General features: G+C 40.9%; 1 protein-coding gene across 2 annotated transcripts in view; it reads left to right on the top strand.

The window, feature by feature from the left end:
• Positions 1-27,111, top strand: part of HECW1 (HECT, C2 and WW domain containing E3 ubiquitin protein ligase 1) — a 251,088-nt gene that overhangs the window by 114,570 nt on the left and 109,407 nt on the right. Inside the window, exon 4 of one of the 2 annotated variants that reach the window (XM_053933981.1) lies at positions 17,166-17,260. The exons of the other annotated variant lie outside the window; for it this stretch is intronic. Within the exon in view, the coding sequence (XP_053789956.1) occupies positions 17,166-17,260 (95 nt within the window). The remainder of the gene's footprint in view (positions 1-17,165; positions 17,261-27,111) is intronic. 2 annotated transcript variants of the gene reach the window in all.

Genomic DNA, 27,111 nt, shown 5'->3' with positions numbered 1-27,111 from the left:
TTTCTTTTTCTGCTCTCAATACTGCCAAAAAAGACATGTTTGCTGGTGATAATTAGTAAGAATAATACTTGCATTTTTGCAGATTCTGTTTTGACCTGGTGAGTGAAAGAAAACTTGCAAGTACTTTGTGTGACATTCTTGTCATTGTGAGTTGTGTTTTAAAATGGACAAACTACAAAATCATGGATGGGGTGTGGCCTGGCTGTGTTTTTGAGCATCTCAAGAAATTAGATTGGTTTCAAGAGACAATTACAGCTACAATTCCCCTGATGGTGGTGAAGCCCCATCAGATGATGTAAAGGAGCTCTTTGGTTACTGCAACTGCAGTACACTAGGTAGAAAGAACAGACCAAGCTTGTGTAGCGGTGCATCTGTTACTGTTATTGCATGAGTTGTCCATGACCATTTTCTCTCCTTCCATAGTAGTTTTTCCCTCTGTGTGTTGGCTATAAGCACCTACAGCCAGCGAGTTAGACCAGTAAACTTCAGTCTCACTTTCCTTTCCTTCCTTTTTCCTTTATCATTACTGGGCAAGGTGCCTAATACAGTTCGAATGCCTTGCTCTCTCAGCAGGATTTGTAATACCAAGAGTGACAGGGTTACAGCCCAGAAGATTTTAATGTACAAACCTGTTGGTGACTTAAGGGAAAATAAGTGTAAGGCAGATTTGAACAAACAAATACTTTAAAATAAATTGGGAATGTAAAATTCAATTTTAGTGTGACCTGGCTGATTACAGCTTAAGAAATAAGTAGAGCTAAATCCTGTGATGACCTGCTTAATCCAATACAATCCACTCAGATCAGTAGAGAAGTGTTATGTAGTGCCTCACCTCTAGAGAGGTAGACTGACCACCTGCACCATATCCCTGTTGAGAATTTATCTATTACTGAGCTGCTTTTATCCCAGGTGTTAATACACTTGCTAGGGCCTCTACCAAATGTGGCCATGAGCATTGCTTTGCAGCAGAGAATACTATTCTCCTGTCCCTGAAGAACTGCCATGTTGTTATGAAAACTGGCTTATGGAAGGGTTAGCAAACACTCATATTCTTCTCTCCTTGGTCTGGGTTGCCAGAAGTATAATTTCCTTCAGGTTAAAGAGGAGGAAATTATGTTGGGAAAGAGTGAGACTACTGCAGGAAGTCAGTGGCAGAGGTTTGAACAAAGTCCAGGTTTCCTAGTGTTGGAGCATCTCATCTGAATGCTCAGTGTGTTTCTGCCAGAGATGGCAAAGCGGCCCAGGTTCTGCAGGATGCTTGAAATCTTCAGCCCTGCCTCAGGCAAAGGAAGCTGACATCTGTCCTGCAGACTGCAAGGAAAAAACAGAGCATTTTCCTTTTCCAATGTTGCTGTATATATGGTATAGAATCTCTCACTTGGGGGTCAATAGAAGGCAGGACTTTGAGTGTCAAGATGAGGACCAAGTGTCATATTTTTATGTATTTAACTAGCAAATTAGGGGGAAAATGTATGTGAAATACACTTAGGTATAAATTAGCAATAGTGCAAGTTACAAATATGCAGGTGATTCAAAGGAAACTTTTTCTAGAATCATCTTTTCTCTACTATTACTTCCTTTTTTCAGGTGTCCTTTGCCTCAGCTTTGGATTTTGTCAAGGTACTCTAAAAGCTCATTTCTGAAAAATGTGTTTTAAAAATAGTCTATGTTATCTGAAGTCTTGACTGTGTAGCCATCCCACCATGTGTTGCCATATAACAGCTGTTGGATCTTGCTCAGCCTATTGATGATTTGCACTGGGTTTCCTTTTCACAATGCAGCAAATCCCTTGGAAGCTAAGCATGGTGTGGTTGGAGACCTTAGCCTTTACTATAAAAAAATTAATAATGTTTCCCATCTGTCACCTGTGTGACTGCAGCAATTTCAGCTTGGATGGGCTTGAGTGAGACAGGAGGTGCTGACTTTGGGATGGCAGCTCTGAAGGCTTGCAGGTGTTGTTAGCCCTGCCAGTGAAGCAGCTCGCACTGCTGGGACCCTGCACCTTCACCAGCAGTGAAGTGCAGAGTCAGAGGGAATGCGCCAGCCACCAGGCACACACCTTCTGGGGATGGACAGGCTGGCATCTGTGTATGGCCTTGTCATCAGTATGAACTAACAATGATTTGGAGACCATTTTTTGCAATCTCCCCATGTACTTCTTGGTATATTTTGCCAGAGAAGAAAGTCTCTGCATACTTCTTAGTCTGCATTAGCTTTGTCTGTGCTTAGGATTCTTTGTCCCCTTATTTGTTGAAATTTCCATTCCTTTTTACTCCAACATATGTTAGAAGATAGCCATTTTTTAACCTGAATAAATGCAGCATCTATTTCATAGTAACTTTTCCTCTACAGTTCCCTATTTTTATTGCACTTGAAAACAAATGCACTCATCCAATATGCTCAGCATTAGATTTGCTGGTCTTTTTACAGTCAGGGTATTTTACCTTGCCCTTCAACCTACTGTATCCAATTTGTAGCCCCTTCTTTTTACCAGTATCAGGTGAGATAATTTTGGAATTGCTAGAATTTAAAACATTATGTTTCATTTTGTGGCTATAGCAATTGTCTTCCCTAATTATTAGACTGTAAATAAATGGTGAACAGAAGTTGGTATTATAGAAAAGAAAAAATGTAATGTTGAAATAGGATATTGCAGAAGGAGTGCTAAATTAAATAGTAATAATAGGTATAATACCTCTTTCCTAGCAGCCTTTTGATCTTTTCCTTCTTGATAATTTGTGCTTTGTCTTATAAATTCCCATGGAAATTAACCATAGGCACCATAGCAGTGGCACCTAATCAAAAAGCCTTTGTGAAAACGAGTTTTTTGAATGGGTGAGCGGCCACACGTGTGCCATCTCAAGTAGTGGTACACAGGAGAGGAACTCTGGTGGCACTGTTTTAAAGAAATAAGGCCAGGGTTTTTTCCCAATATACCTAGATTGCAGCATAGCATTTGCAAAAGCATCACACTGAGTTTTTTTTCACCAACTAGTGTCATGGCTCAAGGCTCTGTGTGATGTGACCATGCTTTCTCTACCAGTGGTTTCTCAGCACATGGAAGGAAGATAGGCCCTTGTTGTTGTAAAGCAAAGTATATTTAAGGCTAAAAGGAGAACAGAGGGAAAATACCCATACCTCAGCAGCATAGCTGGCACAAAGCTTTTATTCAAGGCTCATGGTTCTGAGTGGGTCAACTCAATTAATTATAAATGGTTCAGCTGTGTAAAAAGGAGAACGACTCTTGTGAAGACACAGAAGTCTCTTTTCTTCTGTTTAATTAATGCTTACAAGACCTACACAGGTAAGTCTTTGGTGTACTAAGAAAAAACCTCAAAGCACAAATGTTTTTCAGAACAACTGAACTTTGGGAAATTTTGGTCACTAGGTAATTACATTGTAGGGCTGTTAATCTCACCCTGTATTTAATAAAGTAAGAAGTATTTAGTGTTAGAGTTAAATATTGTTTGTTGCTGTTCATTTCCTTTTTGTAAAGAAGGAAAAATATAATGGGGAAAGGAATAAAATGTTTTCAAGATGGTGAAATCAGGAACTGGTGTGCCAAAGATGTCAAGCTCCACTGCACTGTTATCATGCTGTGACTGTCTTCTGCCTTCAGTAGAGTTACAGTGCCAAAACTCAGGTGCAAATGTCCTCATTTTCTCCTCACACTGAGTAGATGTGTTACATGCCTTGCAAATAAGACCAGATAATTCCAAGATGTGCATGCCTCCCCTTGTGTTGCTTTGTTGTACAATTTCCCTGACTTTAATGCTGCAGCCTGAACTACTGGCCTTCATTTTGGTCTTCCATATTTTAAAAATTATGCTCTTCCCAAACTGTCTGTAAGTAGTTCTACTCTGAGTTAGAGTCCAGAAAGGGAAGAGTGTGAATTGTCATACTTGCCATGGCATCATTCTTGGGACACATAAACCATTACTGCCTGTCTAAGAGAGTATCACAATATCTCTTTTTATTCTTCTCTGTGAACTCCTACTTCAATCAAAAGGAGTGTTTTTATGACTTCTTTCACTTGTATTAGTGTGTTTGTACTATGACAGCAATGAACAGTCTTTGTTGTATGATGTGTAATTCCCGTAGTCACTCAAAATTACTGCAATTAGATGATTAGAAGTAGCAGCGAAGAATAACGTGTTTAGTTAGTAACTGAAACCATTTGAGCATTAGAAAGCTGCTTCTACAAGCATTTTGAATGTTCATTCCACCATCTTCTTAAGTTGACCATTTTTTACTTCATTTTCATGGAAATACTAGGCTAAAAATGTATTTAGATAAGAGTAGAGACAAGGAATGTGTGCATATTTAATTATGATGGGGTATTAAAATAGAAAAGCAGCCCTTATTATGGTATTGCAGGTAATGGTGCTAAGGTCTTGGATTCTCTTTTACATCAAGTGCAAAGGATTTTTTTCTGTGTAACATTCACATCTTGTCGCTCAAGGACTTGATTGTCAGACTCTCTTTGTGTACTGCTTACCACATGCTTGACTGACTGTAATAGCTCCCAATCAGCAAGAACAATGGGTTTAAATATTGCATGGTCTGGCTGCTAAAAACATAAACTGTTGTTCTAAGACATTCATATAGTGACTGAGCAGATCTGAGAAATGTGAATAGATAGCGCTTCTGACTGGCAGAGTTGGCAGAGTAATGAGAAAGGCGGTAACAGGTAAGAGGAGCTGGGGGAAAGATGAACACACAGGATGGTTTGTTTTGGCACTGGTCTTCAAAGGTAACTTTCTTGGGGGAAAAAAAGAAAGACTGACTCAAGGGAATGTTCTGTTTCTAAGGTGAAATTCAGTTATGCTTCTCAGACTGCGATTAAAGACCAGCTCAACAAGTGCCATAGCAGGTGCTACTAATGTAAATGAAAACACGAATTGTCCCTGATTTCCTCCCTAATTGGCCAGGTTCGGAGTTGCAAGGTATCCCTTCTCATGTTGTCCTCTGCCATCACAAAGCAATCACTGGGTAAAGTTATGGTTTATGCCTTCCTAAATGCTAATTGTTGATTATAAAGCTGATGTAATTTTCTGTTTCTGTAAATCCAAAGGTACACCCATGTTTTGAGATCAAGGAGAATGAAAACATATTGCGATGGAGAGGGCTGTTTTTGAGGCACTTGGCTTCTGAAGTTCATGCATTATCTCTTGCTCACAGCTGTGCCTGAAGGCATAATCCAGTCATATGTATTTACTTAAGACTTTAAACTACAATTGCCCTGATAAAAGCAAAGAACTGATGGTTCACAGGCATCTGCTCTACAAGGCAGTTACCTTAAGGCAGACATAATACCTGAAAGCCTAAAGGAGATACTGCAATACAGGCCATTGATAAGAGCTTGCTTCATTTGGGACACACCAGTGGCCACACATCCAAGTGAAGAGAGGGAAGAGGTCTGCAGCTCTGCCCATCCCTCCTCTTTTGTGGAGCTGTGCATTACTGTACAGAGTTTATACTTTTGTCATCTCTGAGTCACCTTCACGGTGCCTCTGATGACACTCAGAACGAAGTTCAGGGTGTCAGTGTATACTCATTTTCTGTCTGTTTATCTTGTGGTTTAATATATACTGGTGTAAATTAAAACACAGACACTGAATTTCCAGTTCAGATTATTTTCCTGAATATGTCAGTGACTCTAATGGAGCTAAGGGGCCACTACTACAGTGAAATAGATGGCTTTCTGCATGGGAGGCAGAAAGGGCTCATTTCCAGTGTACTGAAGGCATAGAGATTTTTTGTCTACTATTTAGTTTTGATAAAGAACAGTCGAGTCCATTGTAACCAAGATGATGAGCCATTTTAAAACACAAGTATTGTTTAAAAACTTAGTCTGTTGTAATTGTTGCATTTCAAAAGTAATTTTAGATCATCTCCCCCAAATAAGATGAACCATGTGTTAGGGTTTGCCTGCAATGTTGATTTTCATGCAACGTGCATGAGTGCTAAGGACCAGAGAGCAAGCTTTAGGCATGTTTTTCAGTTACTATGGATTCAACAATCACACAGTTAAAGTACTTTGATGTTAGTAAGTTTTTCTCAAATAAATTGCCTGCTTGCTAATGCTTATGATGAAAAAGTCATCCTTAAGCTGATTTACATAAAAACATTGGTGCCTGTAGGCTCCGGAATTTCATTAAAGTCGCAGCCCTTGTAATTTGCTGTTTGCAATGACTAAAATGTATCTCTCAAACAGCCTTTCCCTCTCCTAATCAAAGACATGTAAGTTGTTCCAACGCTCCCATTCCCAACTCTCATTCACCCAAACTGGTGCCTATCAGTCCTTTCAACAGTCCATAAAGGCAGAGCAGATAGATATCACTGTTGGGTTAACTGTAAATAAATAGATGAAATTCTTGCTTGTTGTGGGCTGAATCCTACTGTCTTTATGAATATGGAAGAAATAGTTATTTTGAGAGATGACTCAGTGCTAGCAATGGTAAGGCTGTGTCCTTGTCTTTTTTCTGCCCCTAGCCCCCTCCCCAACTCCCCATCTGAAGATAATTATTTTCAAGATTGTGAACTGTCTAAGCAAACAAAATTTCAGGCTCAGTATTCTCATTATACAATAAAATTTAAGAACTGGAGTAATAAAATTTAAGAACTGGAGTAATAGTTTCAGAACATGTGCTGACACAAACTGCAGGTTCTCTTCCCAGCTACAAAAGGGCTAAGACACTTTTTATTGTAGGCATTTAGCATCTTTAATTACTGTGTGGGCACTGACATCCTTCCACTGGCCTTTCCTGTGATGGCTATCTGTGGAAGCTTTGACTTAATCTACTCTGCCTCACTCGACCTGCCTTGACTCCAGTTGTCAATCTAAATGCCAGGTTTACAGGCACTTGACGGTGCAGACCCTTGTCCATGATGAACTGGACTACCATGAAGGATGCTATATGGCTGCAGATTTTAATGCATTCCAACTCCTGCCTGTCTGGAGAGAATTTTAGCCAGCAGACTTACCTTATATCCAATTGCCATCCCCCTATAGTTGCTTAACTGGGAGCTTGAATACCAGAGCCCCTGTACGTGCATTGTGCTCCCACTGGCAGTGCTCCTTTGTTCTAGCAAGACTGAAACAGTGCTCTGCTACCTACTCCCTCAGATCCTTCTCTACTCAGGCCTATGAGTGCCACAAATCACAGTGGTTTTTTTCTTCACCATTTTACCCGGTTTTGTCCTTGCTCCTATTTCCCACCCTATGCTTGTAATACCCCCAGCCAACTCTGTCTCTTCCTTCAAGGGGGGCAAATTGAGAGTGCATTCATATACTCCTCTTTCATGCTCCTTGGATACTGGGGAGACACCCAGAGATGCAGTCCTCCTGCTTCCAGATGGGGCACAGCCAGGGGAAACTTAGATCTGTATTGCAGAAACAGACTGTGTTACTGCCAGTTTGGAAGATACTTAGCACAGCTAGGATTTCCTGGGCATTTAGACAGTAAAATCAAAGATGTCTCAAATAAGCATATCAAACTGAATTTTTTAGAGAGGCTTATAAGTTAGATGAATTTTAATGTACTTTTACAGGAACATGAGGCGATATGAAGCAGAAATCATTATATTGAGCACATATTAACTTGGGGGACAAAAGAAAGGTCTTCAGAAATTTCTCATGGGTAAAAACACCATCGTTTTTCCTTATCCTCAGCTATAAATTTCTGGATGAAATTTTCTTGCTGTGCCTTTCTGTAGATACAAGGTGGACAAACAGCACACAAAATTTTATTCCAAATGTATGTATATTTGAAAATGTAGAAGCATCTGAAGACAAGGTTTATAATGAAAACTGTCAAACAACTTTCATAATCAGCAATGCTGTTGTACTTCCTGTATGGAGAAATACATAAAAGTCCTGAAATGTATAAACACACATCCATTCCAGCTGCTAGCATTCCTTATTAATGAGCCTTGCCAATAGGTCAGCTTTTATGAGGACAGCACATAAGCAGCAGCCTATTGAAATTAGATCTGTATCTTTTCCCTGAACAGCAGTTTACAGAGCCACTTTGTTGTATCTGTCCTGCAGTAGAAACTCCTAGATGCCTTTATTTTCATAAGGCAAACATGGTGTGATTTTGTCTTGGGCTCAGGAGTCCATACCTGAAAATCCTTCCAGTGCAGTCATGGGTAAGCAGATACATGTCACCTTCTGTGAACAGCATAGTATTCAAGGTGGATTTTACAAAGCTATACTCAAAATCAGTATAGTGTGGAGCTTGCAACACCGAGGGCTCAAACAGGTGAGGTTAGGACAGAGGAGACTGGACCACTGAATATGAAGATTTGTGGCTACACATTTGTTATTAGTGTAGTAATTTCCCCTACTACTCTTGTCATGGCAAGTAGCTGCTGAATCAAGTTATCAAGCAAAGGAAATAAAAGCAAAAGTCAGTAGGGGAGAGTATCTGCAGATCAATGGTACAAAGAATCAATGATATAATAAATGATAATTAGCTCTCCTGTTATAAAGGAGATAACTCCAGCCCTCAGGGTGCAACCCTTGGGAAGGAACAGTCTGTGCAACAATTTCTGAAGATAAAAGAAAATACTATTATCTGTTCTTCAAATACCAGGTAGAACTACAAATACTGAAATATATTATTGGTGCAGAATTAAGCTTATTTGAATCTTCTAACTGTGCATTTCTGTATCTTGACAAGTGTGGATTTTTTGCTTAAGTTAAATCTTGATTTGAAATTTTCTGAGTGTTCTACTGCTTGTTTTTGAGCTATTAGAGTTTCCTTGCAAATATTTGTGCCTCAAATTGCTGATATGTACTGGTCAGCCTTAATTCTGGTCCCAGATACTTCTTTCTTGCTTGCTGGGAAGCATTACAGTTATCTAAAAGGTATGACTATAAAATCTCAAGTCTTGCAGTTTCTCCAAAGAAGTGTGTTAAGTGTTTGTGCACATTTTATAAAGAGCAGAGCAAGGAAAAAGCCATCAGAAAACTGGAAGAAATCCTGCCACACAGATTAAAAGAACACATCTGTTTAGACCTTGTTTGATTACTGAACTGTTAGTTGTCTAAAAACTGTAGCACTTTTTGAAAGCCATAGGCGGTTATGAACTAAACAAATATTGTGAGGAGATGCAGTCTACAGCTTAAGGAAATGTATGGTCCATAGGCAGCTGAGTAGCAAACCAGCTTGATGGTTGTAGTATCACCATTGCCTGTTGGAGACAGCCAGTGCTTGGAAAAGGCAGGTTTTCTGATAGAGCAGCAGAAATAAGAGCCAGTGTTTGCATGGAGCAGCAGCAAGCCTCCATGATGGAAATAAGCAGTACCATGTATCAACATTGTAAGTACAAATTAGATCTGCCACTAATAACTTTACCTTTTATCTTTGTTATGAGTGTTAATTCTTTGCTGACAGGGCAGGTACAATATCATGAGAAAATGCCAAAATTTATCTAAAAACTATTGATGCTTAGGGAAAGGCTCATGCAGATGCAGGAACGCTAGGTTTCACCTCTTTGTGTTGCACAATTTACCTCCTCTCTATGCTTCCAGTGATGTTCATAAAGAGGAGATGGGCACTGGACACAGCAGGTAGAGAAGGGAGGTCAAGCATGAGAGGTGGACATGAGGTGCACATCAGGTTTCACAGGTAGCTGCTGATACAGTTTACATCGTGCTGCTTATGCTGCCTGAAGGTCTCAATTACTTTCTTTCATCTTAAACTTTGTCTTACTCTTTCCCTGTCTGCCTTTCCTTGCTTTGTTTCCTTTTCCCTGCTTTCTTTTCTTTTAGTCTCTTTTAGTCTTGTTTACACAAGACTACACAGTTGTAGTCTCTGCTTTCTCCCCTGTCCCATTCTGTGCAGGGATTTTGTTATAATCTCAATCCTCTCCTCCCCTCCCCTCAAAGACATTGCTTAGTCACTTAGTTCTGCATATAAACTGCCTTTAATCTCTCCCTGTTTTGGTTTCCCATTTGTCATGGTTGGACACTGGCGCAATGCCAGCGTCCCCATGAAAATGCACCTTCCTTAAATAAATGCTGTGAGATGTTATCAGGAACAGAGCAGAGCAGGCCCAAGCTTAATAACAAAGGGAAAAAAAACTTTATTAAACTACTACTACTACAGAAAACACATAAACTAAATCCAGGATGAAGACCTTTTAAAACACCCCTCCTCCTCCCAATTCCTAAAACACCCAGCATGAAACATCACCCGGGATTCCTGATCAAATTACCACCCTTCAGATAGTCAATACTCAAGCTATCCAGGGAGAGAGAAGTCTCTCTTGCACCACAGACCCCCCAGGAAACACAGTTGCCACCTCCTGTGTTTCCCTGTCACACATGGCAATCGCCCAGAAAAAAAAAAAAATCTGCCAGTGTGACACTCTCCTTTCCATGTCACAGTGCTCTCACCACCGTGCATGGACAGACTGCTCATAGGGCTCCTTTAAGGATGCTTTGCCACAGACCCAAAGATACAACAGTTCAGCTTCTCATCCTGGGACTACAGTCCCCCCCATTTTCCCCTGGGGCCGAGGGGTCCAAAAAACAGGACTCATCTTCTTCCCGAAGACAGAGGGTATCACCATTCCCTCCTCAGCTTTCTTTGGTTCTTGCCACTCCTGTGCTGCTCGAAGCTGAAACAGGTCTCCCTGGGTCACCACTGCATCCCCCTAAAATGCAGTCTCTATTGCAGGAGATTTTGGTTCAGTCTATGGCTAACAAGAAAAGTCCAGCCAAAAGCTAATTCATCATCTTCTCCCACCTAAATATTTCTTCTTCTAACATCTCAGGTCCCAGACTATCTCTCTTCCACTACAAATCAAGGAGGGGTAATACTTTTAAAAAGCCCTCATTTCTTGGAAAGGGTTAAACGTTCAGACTCCCTGGATGGCTGATATCTCAGTCTGGTGTTCTGTCTCCCACGCTGGACATCCCCCCCCCCTTCTCCTTCTTCTTCTCCTCTGCCGGCAAATTTCCAGGTGCTGCCAGGCTCTCTGTCTCTTTCCCTCTGTGGAGGGGGGGGGGCGGGACAAAGGCATCTCCACTTCTCTCCACCCTTCCGTCCACAGGAGCTGGCTCGGTTCCAGACCCTCAGCCCCTCGGCCTACCTGGACAAGGCCGCGTGGCTTCCCCTCCCCCGCCCAACCTAAGGCTGGGCAGGGGAGAGTCTGCACTCTCTGACAACCGGAACCAAAAGAGACAGTTCTCCTGGGAGTTCTTGCTTTTAACCCCCTGTGTTCTCAGAGGCGTGTCCATACTTTCAGTGGTCACTCCAGGTGCCAATATCCAAACCTGACCACTGATTGGTTTGACCCAACTTCCTGGAAAAAATTCACTTCCATGTCAAACCACGACACCATTGTATGCCTCTCCCAGTTTTCCTATTGTATTCAAACAGTTCTACCCCCTCCATTGACTCATAGTCTTCACTTTGACACAAGCTGTCTCCACTTCTAGAGATCACTGTGGCTGCTTTAATTCAGGATGGTACCACAACGATTTGATTGTAGCACAGTATCATATATTTGTTTATTCCAGTTCTGGCTCCTCTCTAGGGAAAACTTTATGACTCATAACTTAATTGCTTCACTGTCTGATTTGGTTCACTTGGTTCCCAACCACTTACCAGAGACAGCTACCTTTTTATTACTGGTTTTGACACCTTTCATTTTTTATGCACAGTGTTTGCCCAAAAGAGCAACAACAGCTCCTTTAGTAATAGATTTAATTGATCAAAAATGACTAAGTTTTTAAGACTGGCATTACTTCCCTGAGAGGCTTTTACAGCAGTGAGAAATGCCTACCTAATGCTTAGTCAACTCATCTATTTAACTGAAACCAAAAGTGTCATGGGAGTAAATCACAACAAGCTTGTTGAAATGCCCCAGGTGCATCACACGCTCCTAGTAAACATCAGCTGATGCTTCCTGCCTCCCCCAAAGAATATGGCCTTCCTTGAAATAGTCGTTAGGGTGTTCTAGTGGTTTTTTTTAGCTCAACAAGAGAAATTGTGTCATCTTGCCAGAGCTTTTTCTTATATTTGAAAGAATAAAACCACCTTTAAGTGAAAACTAAGCCTCTGAGATCAGGTTGACCTTAGTAAGCAAGGAACAGAGAATTAATTATAAGATCAAGTGAACTTTTGAGAAGGCATTTAGAACAATTTTGATAACTCTGAAGGAGTAGGAATGGAAGTATTTTAAAGGGAAAGGGTATCAAATAAACCAACAGGACAAATAACACTGACAGAAAAGTAGCTGGATGATGGGAACTAGGAAACCTCTTGGAGACACTTTCAACGTTCAATACCTCCAGTTGCAATTCATCAGCAGACCCTATTAGATTTTATCTCCTCTCACTTCAGTTTCATAAGGAATTGAGTGTTTTCAGGAGCTAGATGGTTACAGAGGCAGTGAAAACTATTGCCTGAGTAATGTTCAGCTGGTAAATTAATGTTCCAGTTAATTTGCAGAACTGATTTGGTAACTGAGATAACTCAGGTCTTTGATAGTGAAATCATTTTTGTGAAATTAATTTTTTTTCCTTGTGAGAGAGATGAAGCCCCATGACAGAGGTTCTCTGGAAAACGTCAAACTTCTCAGTGCTTTCCTCTGAATAGAGAGTGGTCTCTGTGGTGTCCAGGGATGAAGTACATCTCAGTTCCCCTCCCTTCCTTATAACCTGTGTGGCCCAACACAGGTGCTTGGTCCAAGGAGGAAAACAGAATCACCCCTCCTATTGCCTGGTTCTGATTGTCTTGCCTTGGTGTGCCTTGAGGGCCTTCCTTTGGGGCAGCTGTATTTTTTGTGCATCTGTAATAGTTACAGTGGTGAATCTGAGCATACAACTAGGGATTTTCTTATTTATACCACTGCAACGGAGAGCTGTAACACAGTCAGTGTATGATGGTGTCATGGTTCAACCCCAGCCAGCAGCAAAATCCCACACAGCCACTTGTTCACTCCCCCACCAGTGGGATCAGGAAGAGAATTGGAAGGGTAAAAGCCAGAAAACTCATGGGCTGAGATAAAACAGTTTAGTTGGGAAAGCAAAAGCCATACACACAAACAAAGCAAAACAAGGAATTCTATCACCACTTCCTGTGGGCAAGTAGGTGTTCAGCTATCTCCAGGAGAGCAGGGCCCCATCACACATAATGGCTGCTTGGGAAGACAAACACCATCACCCCAAACATTCCCCCTTTTGTCCTTCTTCCTCCCACTTTATTTACTGAGTGTGATGTCATGTAGTCTGGAATATCCCTTTGGTCTGTTTGGGTCACCTGTCCCAGATGTGTCTCTTCCCTCTTTTCTATGCACACCCAGTCTAATCCTCAGTATGGCAATACAAAAAGCAGAAAAGGCTCTGTCTGAGCCCTGCTCAGCAAAAGCAAAAACATCTTTATATTATCAACCCCTGTGTTCAGCAGAAATCCAAAACACAGCTCCATACCAGCCACTGTGAAGCAAATTACTCCAGCCAAAAGTGGCACAAATGGAGATACCAAGCCTGGTGTAAAGGGAGTACAATGCTGTTTAGTTCTTTATCCATGTGAATTGCTGGGTAGTTTGGTAGTTGCCATGGGCATGACTATTTCCGAGCATCTTTAGGCATCTCATCTCTTGGAAGATTTACCAGTTTCACTGACATTTTTGCTAATTGAAAGAAGAATTTAACTTCATTACTTTCTGACTTCAACATCATAACTTCATTGCTGGGTCCAGTGATCTCTAAATAATTAGTGATTAAAATTACAATGGTGCACATTTATTTATAACTGTGGATTAACTGGACAACACCTGCTCCTGACCTGTACACTCTGCCATGTAGCTAGAGCAGCAGGACAGAGTTAAATGGTCTCCTTTATTTCAGAACAAGCTAATCTACAAGACTGCAATCCAAACAGTCTCTGTAATTACATATTATTTACAAATGCCAGCTGGATAATATTCAGATCAATTTATATCACCGCCTTACTAATACTTCCAGTGCTTTCTGTTCATCTGCAGAGGCAGTGGTACCAAGCCCACAGGTTTCTGCCTCTGTTTTGGAAATGTCTCAGTGGTGATTCAGGAATGCAAGAGCAATCTTCAGATGGATTAGAGTGTTACGACACTGTTGCAGTGAAAAACATGGCACCAACAATGTTATTTGTAAAGAATGGCTCATGGCCAAAAAATGGCCAACTAGCATCCTAATGGCATTTTTACACATAAAGAAATTGTATATAATTTTGCAAGCTTTATACTTGCTGAAGTTTCATCTCTCCATTGAAAATAGACATTTGCGTAATATTTTCAATCTGAAAGCAATATGAGCAAAAAGGGGAGAGAGGAATCTAGAAAAAAGAAAATGTTGTTCCCCTGATGCTTCTAGAGCAATTTCTCAACATTTGAAGGCCTCCATAAGACATTTTCTCTCAGATCTATTCTCTGAATGAAATCTTTGATGTTCATTAATCACCACCTCTACCACTGCTTGATGAATGACTCCAGCGGTGCCACTGTTTTGGATTGGGTGTGACACTTGCATCTCTCTTGAGTTGCTTTCTTGCGGTTTCCACCTGTATGTGGGCAGTTTGGTTGCAAATATATGAAACTGAGAGCATCCTGTAATAACCACATGGTTCTTTCCAAATACATATTCAGTCATCTTCAGTTATCCTTTGTCCTTGAAAATGATACAAAAATCCAGATTAACTACATATGGATATATTATCTCTTTCTGTTCTCTCTAATACTTTTAGTTTAATTAAATGGATTCTTTTAAAATTTTCCCGATTCTCGTGGTAACTGATTTCCTACTTGTCAACCTATGACATGATTTCTTGCTGAGGGGTCTGAACATTGTCATACAAGCTAATAGCTGAAGTTATATTTTATAAACTACAAAAGTTAATATTTTTAAGGCTTCTTTTTATTCTAGTTCTCAGTGTTCCATGCAAACTGCAGCTAAAAATCTCCAGGGGAGGAGAAAATTAACATTTGAATAATTGGTGAGAACTGCATCTTTTAGCTATTGTGATATCCTCAGGTTTTGCTGTCCTCACAGTGAGTAAATTAGTTAGCTGCTGAGCTGTTAAAAGTCCTGTAGAGAAAATTACAATGTGAAAATACAACTGGACTTGCAGTTTTTCTGTCCCACAGGCTCATCCAATTTTTTTTGCTGCCAAAAGGAAACAACTGCTGCTCCCAGGTGCAACAGCAGGGTCGCTTGCTCAGCTGTACTGACAGCTCAAGTAAATCTCTTAAAGTTGCAGAATTTCATTTGGGGGTATAGTTATGAATTCAGCCCCAGGATGGGCCCCACAGCCCCTCATGGACGTGCTGAAGGACTCTGAATTTTGCTCCAATTCTTATGGAATGCTGTGAAGTAAATGGAACACGTGTACACATTGTGGATATAGTGGGAGAGGTTGTAATTTCACTGTATGAGCGAAATGTGCACCTGGTTGTCTGGTGAAGAACAGGCTGTGAGGATGGAAAATATGATTTTCAGAGATTAAGTGTGCTGGTACTGTGCTTCTCATTGGTGGACTGCACATTCCTCAGGTTAGAAGACTAGGAAGCCACCTGAAACTGAGTAGTGCTCAAACTACTTGGGAACATCACCTCTTTGCTTTTCATTTCCCAAGTGACATCTGAAAGTTGGGAAGGCTTTGCACCCTTAAAATTATTTTGTCCTTCAAAAAATACCAGAATTTCTCTTTAGACCAATGTTCCTGTGTAGGTATCAGGGTAAGCAATTCAGGCCTGCAGTTTTGAGGGTCTCCACCACTTTTCATATCCCAGGTTTTGCTTCCACCTGGACTGCTACATCGTTGTTTCTTGGATCTACAAACAGTAGATCACAGCAGCATAATCTGTGGTTGCAGTCTCATCTCTTAATATTTTTTGTTACAGCTGCACTGATTTGAGTAATTTTGTTACTGGTATTAAAACTGCAATGCAATTTGTATGTTAAAACACGTAAATGGCATTTATTTATTGTTTTCACATATAGACACTGTAGTTACAGTGAGCGTTTTTGTGGCTCTGCCAGCAAAGGCTGGTGTTTTCCCTGAGCTACAGCAGCAGCTGCAAAGCAAGGTCTTAAGGAAAATCTTGGAACAGATGAACATTTCCATGTCATTTTCCAGTTAAAACTAGAAGATGTGAAAGCTGCTTTTATTTAAACAGGCATTTTTCAGATCCCACAAACATACCTGTTACACATGTAACACTGGATAATTGCTGGGTCCGAACTGTACTTAGGCACATACCAGGCTAATTCATATCTAGTTTACTGTGGAAGAAAATTCTTGCATGCCAGCAGGCAGGCCAGGATGAGCTTCAGCAAGTCACTAGTTCCAGGCAGGTAGGCAAATAGCACTTTGTGTCTGTTTGTAGTCACAGACCCAACACAGAAACTGGCTGGAGCTGTCTTTCCTTCTTGTAGCAGACAGGAAAGTGGGGACTGTTTAACAAGAAACTGTTTTCACTTCTGTGCCTCAATACAGTTATTGAGATGAGTTTCCCTCAATATTATTTATTTGAATGCCAATGCATGTGGCAAAAAGCAGCACTATGAGTGTCAAAAATCATGACCTTCCCTGTGTTCCTCACCTAATTTAGATTTTTAGAAGTCAGCGGAAATACACTAAGGCAGGGTCTGGTGGTACTCTGCTATTCCTGAAAATGCTTTAATGTAGTAACTGTCAAAGCAGTTAATAATATGTGGAGATCTACATCCTTGCCCTGACCAAGGCCACAACAAATTGGCACAGTAAAACCTGTCAATGAGCAGCTATGCAACCTTGTCCTAAGGAAGCTCCTAAATTTCTCTGCACATTAGTGCTTGGTATGTCTGAACAGGGAAGATTTATATGCTCCTACTTTTTTTCTTCCTAAAGGATGCTGAGCAGGTGCTCTAAGGTATATCGGTGGTAACTTCTGCTCAGAAGAGGTTTGGATTTTAACTGTTTTAAATCCATGAACCAAACTCCAAATTTCACCCTGACAAAGGGGAGGATCAGGGCCAGGAGGTATCCTGTTGTGCCATCCAGCCAGAATGAACAATTTGCAATTCAGCTACTTGCCAGCCCTGTGCCTGTGAGCTGCAGCTGATCATGCAGATTACCCCTGGCAATTTTTCTAATCCTAAATATCCCTTTTGGGTTTTTTTTTAGCTGAAACAAAGATCTGCTTCAAGTACTACCATGGAGTGAGCGGGGCGCTACGAGCCACAACTCCAAGTGTGACAGTTAAAAACAATGCAGCTCCTGTAAGTTATGTTTATTTTTTCCATGTATGTTCTATTGTTACTGTGCTATGCCTTGCTTTCCCTGCCTGCTTTATATATCTTTATACCAAAACTGAACATATTTGGTCTTCATTGTATTGTGGTACAGAGAAATGGGTAGTTTTTCCATGAGGATGTGGGTTTGGATGCCAAGAGAATGTAGATTCAGCTCTGAATCTGTCACTGATAACCTCTCTGATTTGGGGCAAGTCCTGCATCCTAGCTGTATGCTGTTCTAGCTCTCTGCTGGGTGCTGTGAGATTTGGATGATATATGTAGAGGATTTGGGATGCTTGGACAGTAAATACAATAAGTGTCCAGAAAGGGAAGAGATTTTCCTCTCTTAAAGTGACTTTTTCAAAATGAGCATTTTTACAGCAGCACCTCTGAGCTCCAGGAACAAGCAGATTGTGACATGCCCCCATCAGTGGTAAGAAGTAGGCACTTGGGACCTGAACATCATTTTTGACAGCTTGAGGCTTCATTGAGAGCAATTTTGATTTGCTAGAGCCTAGCAAAGCTCTGTGGCTTAGCTCTAAAAAGCTATATATATTGTCTGGCACTGGAAAATTTTATCACCCTGAGAGTGAAACATCTCTTAGAAGCCCACAAAGAGACTTGATGACCTCCAAAGCTTGCCTGGCCTTGCTGACAGTGTTTTACTGCATGCCAGGCTTGGCAGAGACCTGCATGAGCTGAGAAGTTGTATTCCAACCAGCATAAGAAAAAGACTAGTTCAGATATTGTTTAGTCTGGAAGATGGGTTCAGGAGAGAACTGTCTTACCTGTGGGTGTATGTCAGTTTCAGTAGACATCACTTAATTTTTTAGCCTTTTTTTTAGTGTTGTTTGGTTTTGCTGCTCTTGTTGCTTTTTTGGTGTGGGTTTTTGATTGGTTTTTTCCCAGTCCAAAGTTAATATTTCTAGAAAGGCTGAAAAGTCTCCCATGCTGTGTGTTGGCTGTATCTGATTCCACCAGACCCAGAGAGGATTGATTTTTTCACCCTTGAGCCATGAAAAGACTTTTGATGGTTTCTCTTTGCCTTCTTTTGATACGCAATATAGCTGCAAACTAGATGCTGGGTAGGGGCTGCTGGCACATCCTGTAGGACTAAAAGGCATTCTTGTCTCATTGCGCCTTTCTGATGTGCTCATGGTGAAGCCATTCATCAGTTTTAGAGCCTGGAGAGTTTCCTTTAGCTGTCTTCAGAAGAACATTAGGATGTGGCCTTGGATATCTTCATTGTGAGGGATGCTGAAAAGTTCTTTTTAGCCTGTAGTGAGTCATGTCTTGTTGGCCCAGGACTTGTTACTGATTTCCCAGTTGTTGTAATTTAGTGGGATAATGTCTGCCATTGATTTAGTCCCTGTTTTCTCTGAAAGTTAAGCCAGCCAACCCAGGCAATAAATACCATTATGCTGAGAGATTGAAATTTGTTCATTCCTGTCCATGTCTTAGACCTAAGTTGGAGCCAACTGCACAAATTTTTCAGGTCTAGTATGGAAGAGTTACTCTTTTGCTATTAAGTATCAGCAGTATGTATGAAATTAGTAGAAGAATGTCTGAGGACCTGTGCCTTTGTAATATGCAAATAGGTAATCTCTCCAAGTTCTTTAAGTGAGACCTTTACATACATATTTATGGGGAAATAAAAACAGGCATTCACTTTCAGCCAAGGCAGGACTTGTGTTTAAAGGAAAATCCTCTTCATGCAGTACTCATGGTCTTTATAGAAATCAGATGAGGGCTGCCTTTAGTTGCGTTTACTGTACACAACTGAAAACCAAAACATTATTAAAAGTGGTGTCAGATAATGGTCTTCTGTTTGAGGACACAGCCAGTGTCCTTGGAAATAGCTTTTTTTTTCTGTAATCTTCTATTTTTCCTGCCCTTCTAGGTTTCAAAATAGCCTGTGTGGGTTTTTTTTGCAGACCAGAGGCCAGCAGTGCTGTAGGTGCAGCATCTTTTTGTCTGTTGTTTTCTTCTTCTGATTTTGTTGCATGACTTATTTAGTCCATTGTAAGGCAAATACTAAGTGAAGACAACAAAAGCAGTGAAATGGCAGCAAAGGTTATGCAGTATGAACTTGGACAGAGCCTTCTGTATGAGCGCAAAGAGGAGGGAAAAGTGCTATAGATTTGAAAACTCCTTCAGAGTTTGGAAAAAAATACCTGGCTGACTCTTGACTGTGTGAAGGCTTTCAGCTAAGTGTGATCCTCCAAATTCCACTCCCAGCTGACACCATCAGATGGCTTTCTCCATCTGCCTCTCTGCAGTACATGTCCAACCTTTATTACTGAAGTATTTGCATGTTTTATAGCATCCTGTACCATTGGCAAATGGTGTTACTCCCACTGCAAAGGTGGGGAAGGGGATAATAAGGGATCTGCCCAGCCCTACTCTTTTCTTGGTTTTTGTGGGCCTCTGCACTAGCTGCTGCTGGGAGTTGGATATTACCATGCAAAGTAATGCAGACATTATCTCTAGAACTGCAAACACTCACCTTTGACTGTGATTTTACTATTTTGTGCAATCGGTTGAGGACCATGACACTCTAGCACCATGCCTGTAGCTATCTGAGGTCCATGACACTTCTTACCCTAGTGAGACTTTACACATGGGGCCCTTCTTGATGGAGGGGAATGTATCAAATTCCTCAGTTGTCTTCACTGATCCAGGAGTTCCGAGCACTGACCCAGGGTGTTGGGCATGACATTTCTTACAGTACCAACAAAAGCTGTGGTCTTCTGACTGCTGTGGCCTCAGTGCAGAGAGGGCCTCTGCTGCTCAGAGGAAGCTTTCTTCAGATCCTGGGACAGTTTCCTGCAGATCCCTTCTGAAAGAAGCCATGCGGTGGTCTGTGCTTAGAAATTGACCCTCTATTGCAGCCAGTAGGAGATTAAGCAGTGGCTGATGGACCTAAGTGTGTTAGAAAAAATAGCTTTAGAGGGAAATCTCATTAGGGATCTTACTGTGGGTGTCAAGGCTGAAGTATTTTGAAACCAAAGAGAGTTTTGCCATTGTAGTGACAGTGTCATAAATTCACTGACTCTTAGGCTATCAGTAGGGGGACAGAGGGAAGGAGGCTTTGTGTTTTTTACATAAGCAAACGTTTTGTTTGGCACAGCTTAGGAAAAAGTTCCAGAGCAGGTGTCCTTTGAGAAGCAGCATTTGAGGACAGGTGACCTTCTGGGGACAGTGTTTTTACTGCTAGCACTAACTCATCAGCAGCTGATGCCAGAGCCACCCAAGTGGGTTCTGTCCAAGCCTCCTAATGCATGGCAGCTTCTGCATCAGGGGCAGCATCTGGCATATTGGCTGCTTGGTGTGTGTCCTGTCAATGAGTCTGAAAACACTGATAGCCAGCAGTATCCTAACACCACAATCTAAAACAACAGCAACAAAAAAAGAATCCTCCATTGTCTGTCTGACTGCAGTTTGCTGCAATTGGAAAGGGAAAAGAAGCTGGAAGTAGTCATGCTGGGGGCTGTAAGCGGTTGCCATTCTTGTTTGCTGAGACTGTCTTTAACTGGGATTTGAAAGGAATCCTGCTTCCAAAGGGAAAAAAAAAAAAAAAACCCTGCTGTGTAAGTTGGTTGTCTTTGTATAGCACCAGTGGTGCTTTAGCCTGAGTAGCATCTCACATTTCTTGTCTTATGAATGTTCTGCTCCATTTGAGTTTATCTCCTTATGCTGTAACCCAGTTATTAGAGCTGCCTTGCCTGCTGATTATGATGCCCTGCAGTTCGTTTGTTGGTGAAAAGTCCTGTCACATTTTATTGCCTGTGAATCATCAGGCTTGAATATTTGGGAATGAAGGGCTGTGCACTTTGGCCAATTCATACATGGCAGAAGCTTAAATGTGAATTTGGGGCAGCAGATAGGCCTGGGGGTAATGACAGTAAAAAAGAACACCTGCAATTCTGGAAAAAAAGAAAAGGAACATCCTGGCCGGCCCCTTTTTTTTTCTGAACTAGTGGAAAGCAGTGTTGCTTGTGCATAGGCATTTATACTACTAAAGCATAAACATTACCATGGTATGGATGAGCAAACTGTTTTCTCTGTAACAAAGAGCATTTTCACAACATCTGGAATATTCCTGTATTTGTTACTCTTCATTTATTCATAATATTGTCACCACTGTGTCAACTTTGCATCAGACATTGTTGTAGAAAGAAATGCAGGTTACAGCAATTAATTCTAGCAGTAGGGAGGCGTTGTATTGTTAATATAAAAATTATTCAACCTGAACAAGGTTTTCGTGCAGTAAAATAAAGCTGGCATGAGAAGAGCATGCAGAAGAAAGAAGAAGAACCTTTTTCCCTAAGAGTTTATAGGCTGAAAAGATAAATTGGATACATCACAATTAAAAGGCAGTAAGTGGAGAATCAATGCTTTAGCCTCAGGACAAATGTCTTCACTAAATTGGGAGTATTCACTCACTGTGTATTAGATGCAAAGAACCTCAGCTGATTGATCCCCTGGAGCTTTCATGCCAGGGTTTCTGTCTCACAGATCATGGTGGGACTCCTCAGATACATTTGGCATTGTGGGAAAAGCTGTGTAAATTGGAGCTGATTATTGAAAGAGACCTTCTCTTTGTTGTGTTTGTGTGGAAGTGTTGCCTCAGCTGAGTTTCCCACAGCAGGAATTACTGCTTGATAAGCTGCTGCTATTTGGTGGTGACTGATCATTCCTGAGGACTTCCTGCTGTAAATATTTGCATTATGTGCTGTCATGTCAGAGCGTGGGCTCCTGAGGAGTGTTTGATAATGAAGGATTCTGCTTCATTTCCATACATGCGCTGCAAGATGAGATTTTATGAGAGTGTGCATGTACAAGCAGCTGTATCTCTTATTCTATTGGAAGGCTGGTTTTTAAAATCTCACCTGTGTCTTCTTTTTCACTTCATGTCTGATTTTGTGGTAAGTGACTTTTAAAACTGTCCATGTTTCTAGGACATTGCTATGGAACAAATGTAAAAGTCTGATTTGGAGGGTGTAGGTATAATTACACTTCAACAGACAGTAAATAAAGAGGGAACAGAAACTTCTAGTGGCTTCTGCACTGTTCAGCAATTGAGGTTAAAAAAAGTTTATGGAAAACATAACATGAGGCTGCTGCAATTAATCACAGCAAAGAATGCAAGCCAGGTATATCTTTAACAAGTGTAAGCAGTGTACCCTGAAAGGCTCAGTGTTTCCAGGGAGGGAAGCAGCACTTCTCTGGAAGCTACGGGTATGCTTAGGTGACTGAGCTTTTAACTTTGTTAAAAGTGAGCAAGAAAATCCCCTTTCCTTATCTTGAGCTGAGAAGTAGCCAGAGCTCCCCCAGCTGCAGCTGCCTTCCAATACAAGGCAAGGAGCAGCATTATTAGTACCACCAATGTTCCGTATGCATCTCCCCCTCTTACCTGCTAAGGTAAGGCATTCAGGAATGAAAAAATATCAAGCCAAAATGAGAATGGGAAATAACTGAAAATATTCACTCAGCTGGAAGGAAGTAGTCAAATACAAAATTCTCTCTACCAGCATATGGTCCCGTTCCAATTTAAAAGAACACCTAGTAGAAAATATGTATGCTAAGAAACAATTGCTAAAAGAGAGTGGATTCCTTGATTAACCATTTGAAGTGAATAATTCTGAAAAAAGTAAATGATCCATAAACTGTGGAAGGAAAGTGACCTCTGTGGGTTTCTTATCTGTTGGAAGTACTTGCCCATTTTGGGTTGTCCCTGATGCAGGATTTCTTTCATAACAGCAGCAGGCTGTCCACACCCTGCCTGCATATGTGCTCATACATTGTCACTGGTGTAGGCCAACATCATGAAGTGGTCTAACATGAAGACACGAGTCTTTGAATTCAAATTTTTACACTGACTGGGGAGTTATTTTAGCAATTGAACAGACAGTTCAGTATGTCATTGGCTTTCCATAGGCATTCAAGAAGCAATTTTGTCATTGTGTGCAAAAGAACATTATGGTGTCTAGAGTTAGGAAGCTGTCATAGCTCACAGAAGGTAATCAGAGAAGTTTAGTAGTACCTCTTAGAAAGGAATCAACAAAGATTGGATGCACATAGGGAACACTAGCACTTTCATGTTACAGAGTCCTGTCTGCACTCGTTGTATACTTGATTTGAAATGTTCTAGAGGAGAGTTAGACCAGCCATTTCAGTGGCTACAGCTAACATGCATTCAGAGGGAAGGGGGGCTTTCTTGGCAGAATTTGACCCCACTAGCTACGTAATATAAGGGAATGATTTTTGATATCAGAAATCCATCAGTGTGCTTCTTACATCTGAAAAATGTCATTAATTATTTTTTTTTCACTACCATGTTGTTTCCTTATAAACCCACAGTAGTGTTTTACAGCCTGATTTGGTCATGCTCAGTTCATATTCAAGCATAGTTACTCCCATGAGCAGCCTCTTAATACTTGCACAATTGAGCCCTTAGTACAGTGTAATTACATTTTTGGTTATGCTTTTCTATATCCTAATTATCACTGATTCAAAGAATTTGAAGGTTAATGACACGTCCAAATTAATTCTTATTGCCACCTCAGTAACACAGGCTCTTTTTCAGTATCTAGTTACATAAAGTCTATTGTATTTACACTGCAATTACCCTTCATGTAGCGAGCACTTCTTTTATATGGATTAGTGGAGTTGGAAAGCGTAACCAGGATGTAATTGGTCCTCCGACTGCAGCATAACCATAGTCGCTGTGTTATGAATAATAACCTTTTTCTTCCTTTTAGTTTCCCTACTCTCATTTTAAGTAGGGATGGTTGAGATTTTCTTTCAATATTAGGAAAACTCATTTGTAATGAAGGTCTCTTCTGAGTGCAGTTTAATAATACTTGCTTTTACAGTTCTGATTTAGTAAAGGTGTGGAGCATGTGCTGAAACCCCATGGACTTTACTGGAACTGTTTATTGATTTTCTTTCAAAACAGAATACAGTTGGCAAGTAGGGTCACTTGCATGTTCATTATAACAGATTTCAGATGTGTCAGTGGCTAAATAAGAAAGGATCCAGGTCAATGCTCCTGGTGGCTTTTTTCTCTATCTTGTTATTGACTTTTCAGCTTGGTGTGGTTGAAAGTCCTATTGTCATTCATTCATAGATTTACACCCTTTTTGAGAGGTAAGTGCTCATAATTTATTATCTAACAAGCACAAATTAAGTAGGGGAGGTACAAACAATTTTCTTTGTGAACATTGATTTCCTGAGCAGCAGTCCATAACTCTCAGTATGCAGGTATGTGTGTTTTTACTGTTCTACCCCAGGAGGAATGTCTCTGCTTTCCAGCACACAGCTGTTTGCATATTTAAATGTTATTTAACTTAGCAGTCTTCAGAGTTTCCTGATTCATCCATATGAAAGACAGGTTATTTGATCATCTTAATGGCACTGCAAACACAAAGACCTAGAATTAGTCTTGGCATCAAAAATCAGAATGGATTGGAAAAAACTTCATGTGACAAATGCTCCCAAAATACTTCTCAGTGTCTTTTCTGCCCAAATCCACCTGCATATTTCACAGGGATTTTCAAGAAGTGCATATCTAGGAGAGAAGGGGAAGAGCCTCTTGCATGGTACGTGTGGGATGTGGGGCAGTGGGTGGCCAGTGGTCAGTGCTGCTCTCCTTTGGAATGCGGTGCTGGTCACCAAGGAGGCGCTGGCCATGTTGCCTTGGAACAATCACCACGGAGTGCTGTGTCAAGCAGCGACTCCACACATATTGCTGCATTGACAGCCAGTGCCCTTTTGCATCCTGTGGTGAATCCAGGGAGTATACGAGAGCATGGAGGAACTAGGCCTTTATCTCACATGTATCCCTGGCAGAGTACCAGGTGCTTGAAGCAGGGAAAGGCTGTGTGCCTGTACAGGCAGGGTGAGTGGGGCAGGTGTCCTGTTCAGTGCACTGAAGAGTGATCTGAAGTGGAAGTTGTGGAGGTCCTGACGCTGTCATCTTTAGTCCTCTTTTACTACTGTACGCATGCTTAAATTCCTAGTAGCTTCACACACTATATGTTGCTGTAGACATAGCTGCAATGGATTTAAACAGGGAAGAGGTGACATAAGAAAAAACTGGCATCTTTTAAATTATTAAGTAAAATAATTCTGTAAGTGTTCATCCATCAGACTTTTTCTATTGAGTTAGTGTAAAGGTGCAGTTCTGCAGATTTAAAGCAGAGTAGGACAGAACAAAAACCAGGGCTAATGCTACCATTTGCAGGTTCTGTTAAATTGTTGTCCATTTCTTGCCCTCTCATGGACTCTACCTAAGCAGCACTAGTTGTGGAGCTGCTGAGCCATACCTAAGTATCACTGGCCACAGCCTAGTTTTCACTGTGCAGGTCAGTTGCACCAATTTTGGGCTTCTTCCTGTTGCCCTAATTTCTCTGTATATGTTGTTTCAAAGAAAACACTTGGGTCAAATTTAACCTTACTGGGCATCTGATACTGTATGAACTTCAAAGTGTAGATTTAGAATGGTTTAATTAGCAGACTTGCAATACAGCACAGAGTTGATATGAAGAAATAAAAAGTATGACAGATTGGAACTGGAGTGATTTTATTTCAGCTACACCAAGGAGACCATTACACAAGCCATTTATTTGTTAATGGGTTCAATAAGAGTCTGGTATTTCCCAGCCACTTGCTTTTAGAATGTCTCTTGTTACAGTCACATAATAGCCATAGTAATATCTACCCATCATATTGCTCCCTTCTGTAGTTTAGTAAATTATGGAGAGATCAGTGACTGTTCAGCACACTGCACTGGTGTAATCATCCTAGCTTTGGCCTTTTACATTCTTAGATACTCTCTCATTAATGAAAAATAATGCAGTTCCTGACATGACATAGTGGGTCTGAGGGCAGATATTTTAGTTTTTGAAGGGGGAAGCAAAGAAGGATTCAGACTTGGGGAGTACTTCAGACCTGAATGTGATAGTGCTGAATGAAGGAATGAAACACCTCCTGCTTCCTCCCTTCTAGGAATTACTTGCTGTGATAGGGCATGAATCTGATTGCGGGTGAGCACAAGATAAATTACTGGGGTAGTTTAGACTACATGACACAGCTTTCTAGTATGTTTTAGTTCAGAAGTTGCAAAAATATTTGCTTTGATGTTGCTTTACAAAATACATTCTTTCTACTTTTTTTTTCCCTGCATTTGCTGGTTTGATTTGTTATTGCCAAATTTGTACACATTGATTTAAATCTCATTCGGTGCACTAGAGGCCTGCTAATGAATTTAAAAAGAGAACATTGTGTTCTACCCATTTTTTATGTGTGTTTGGCTATTACTGAGTGAATGCACTATTTATACTTGGCACAATCTTAATTTAAAAAAAAATGCACTTTTCACTCAGACAAAAAAAGGAACAGGAATGTTTTCAGGGTGAATGCAGTATCTAGCTACGCCAACACCCAAGACCATGGAAGCTGTAAGAATCGTGTAGTGCATGGACATGAAATCCTGTAGGTCAAATTTGGTATGTCTACAATACTGCTTGATAGGGCATAAAGAGGAAAAGACCAGGGTTTGGTGTTCTGTGTTCCCTTTTCTTTCCAGGACTGCTTATCTACATCATGACTTGCCCTAATGTTTTCACTAGCTGTCCTTTCCTGCTCTGCCCTGGACCTGCAAAGAGAGGCAGCTGTTGGGAAAGCTTGTGTCCCTGTTGTAAGTGAGAGGCTTGATGACTGCAAGTCATTGCAGGAGGAAAATAATTTTGAGCTTGTCCATTGTAAGCTTTCTGTCCCCCCACAGGGTCACATTTTTCCATTTATTTAGGCCTTGCAAGTAAAAAAAAATC

This window comes from Vidua chalybeata, chromosome 1, assembly GCF_026979565.1.
Source record: "Vidua chalybeata isolate OUT-0048 chromosome 1, bVidCha1 merged haplotype, whole genome shotgun sequence".
NCBI classification, from domain to species: Eukaryota; Metazoa; Chordata; class Aves; order Passeriformes; family Viduidae; genus Vidua; species Vidua chalybeata.
This window is presented reverse-complemented; position numbering and strand designations above follow the sequence as displayed.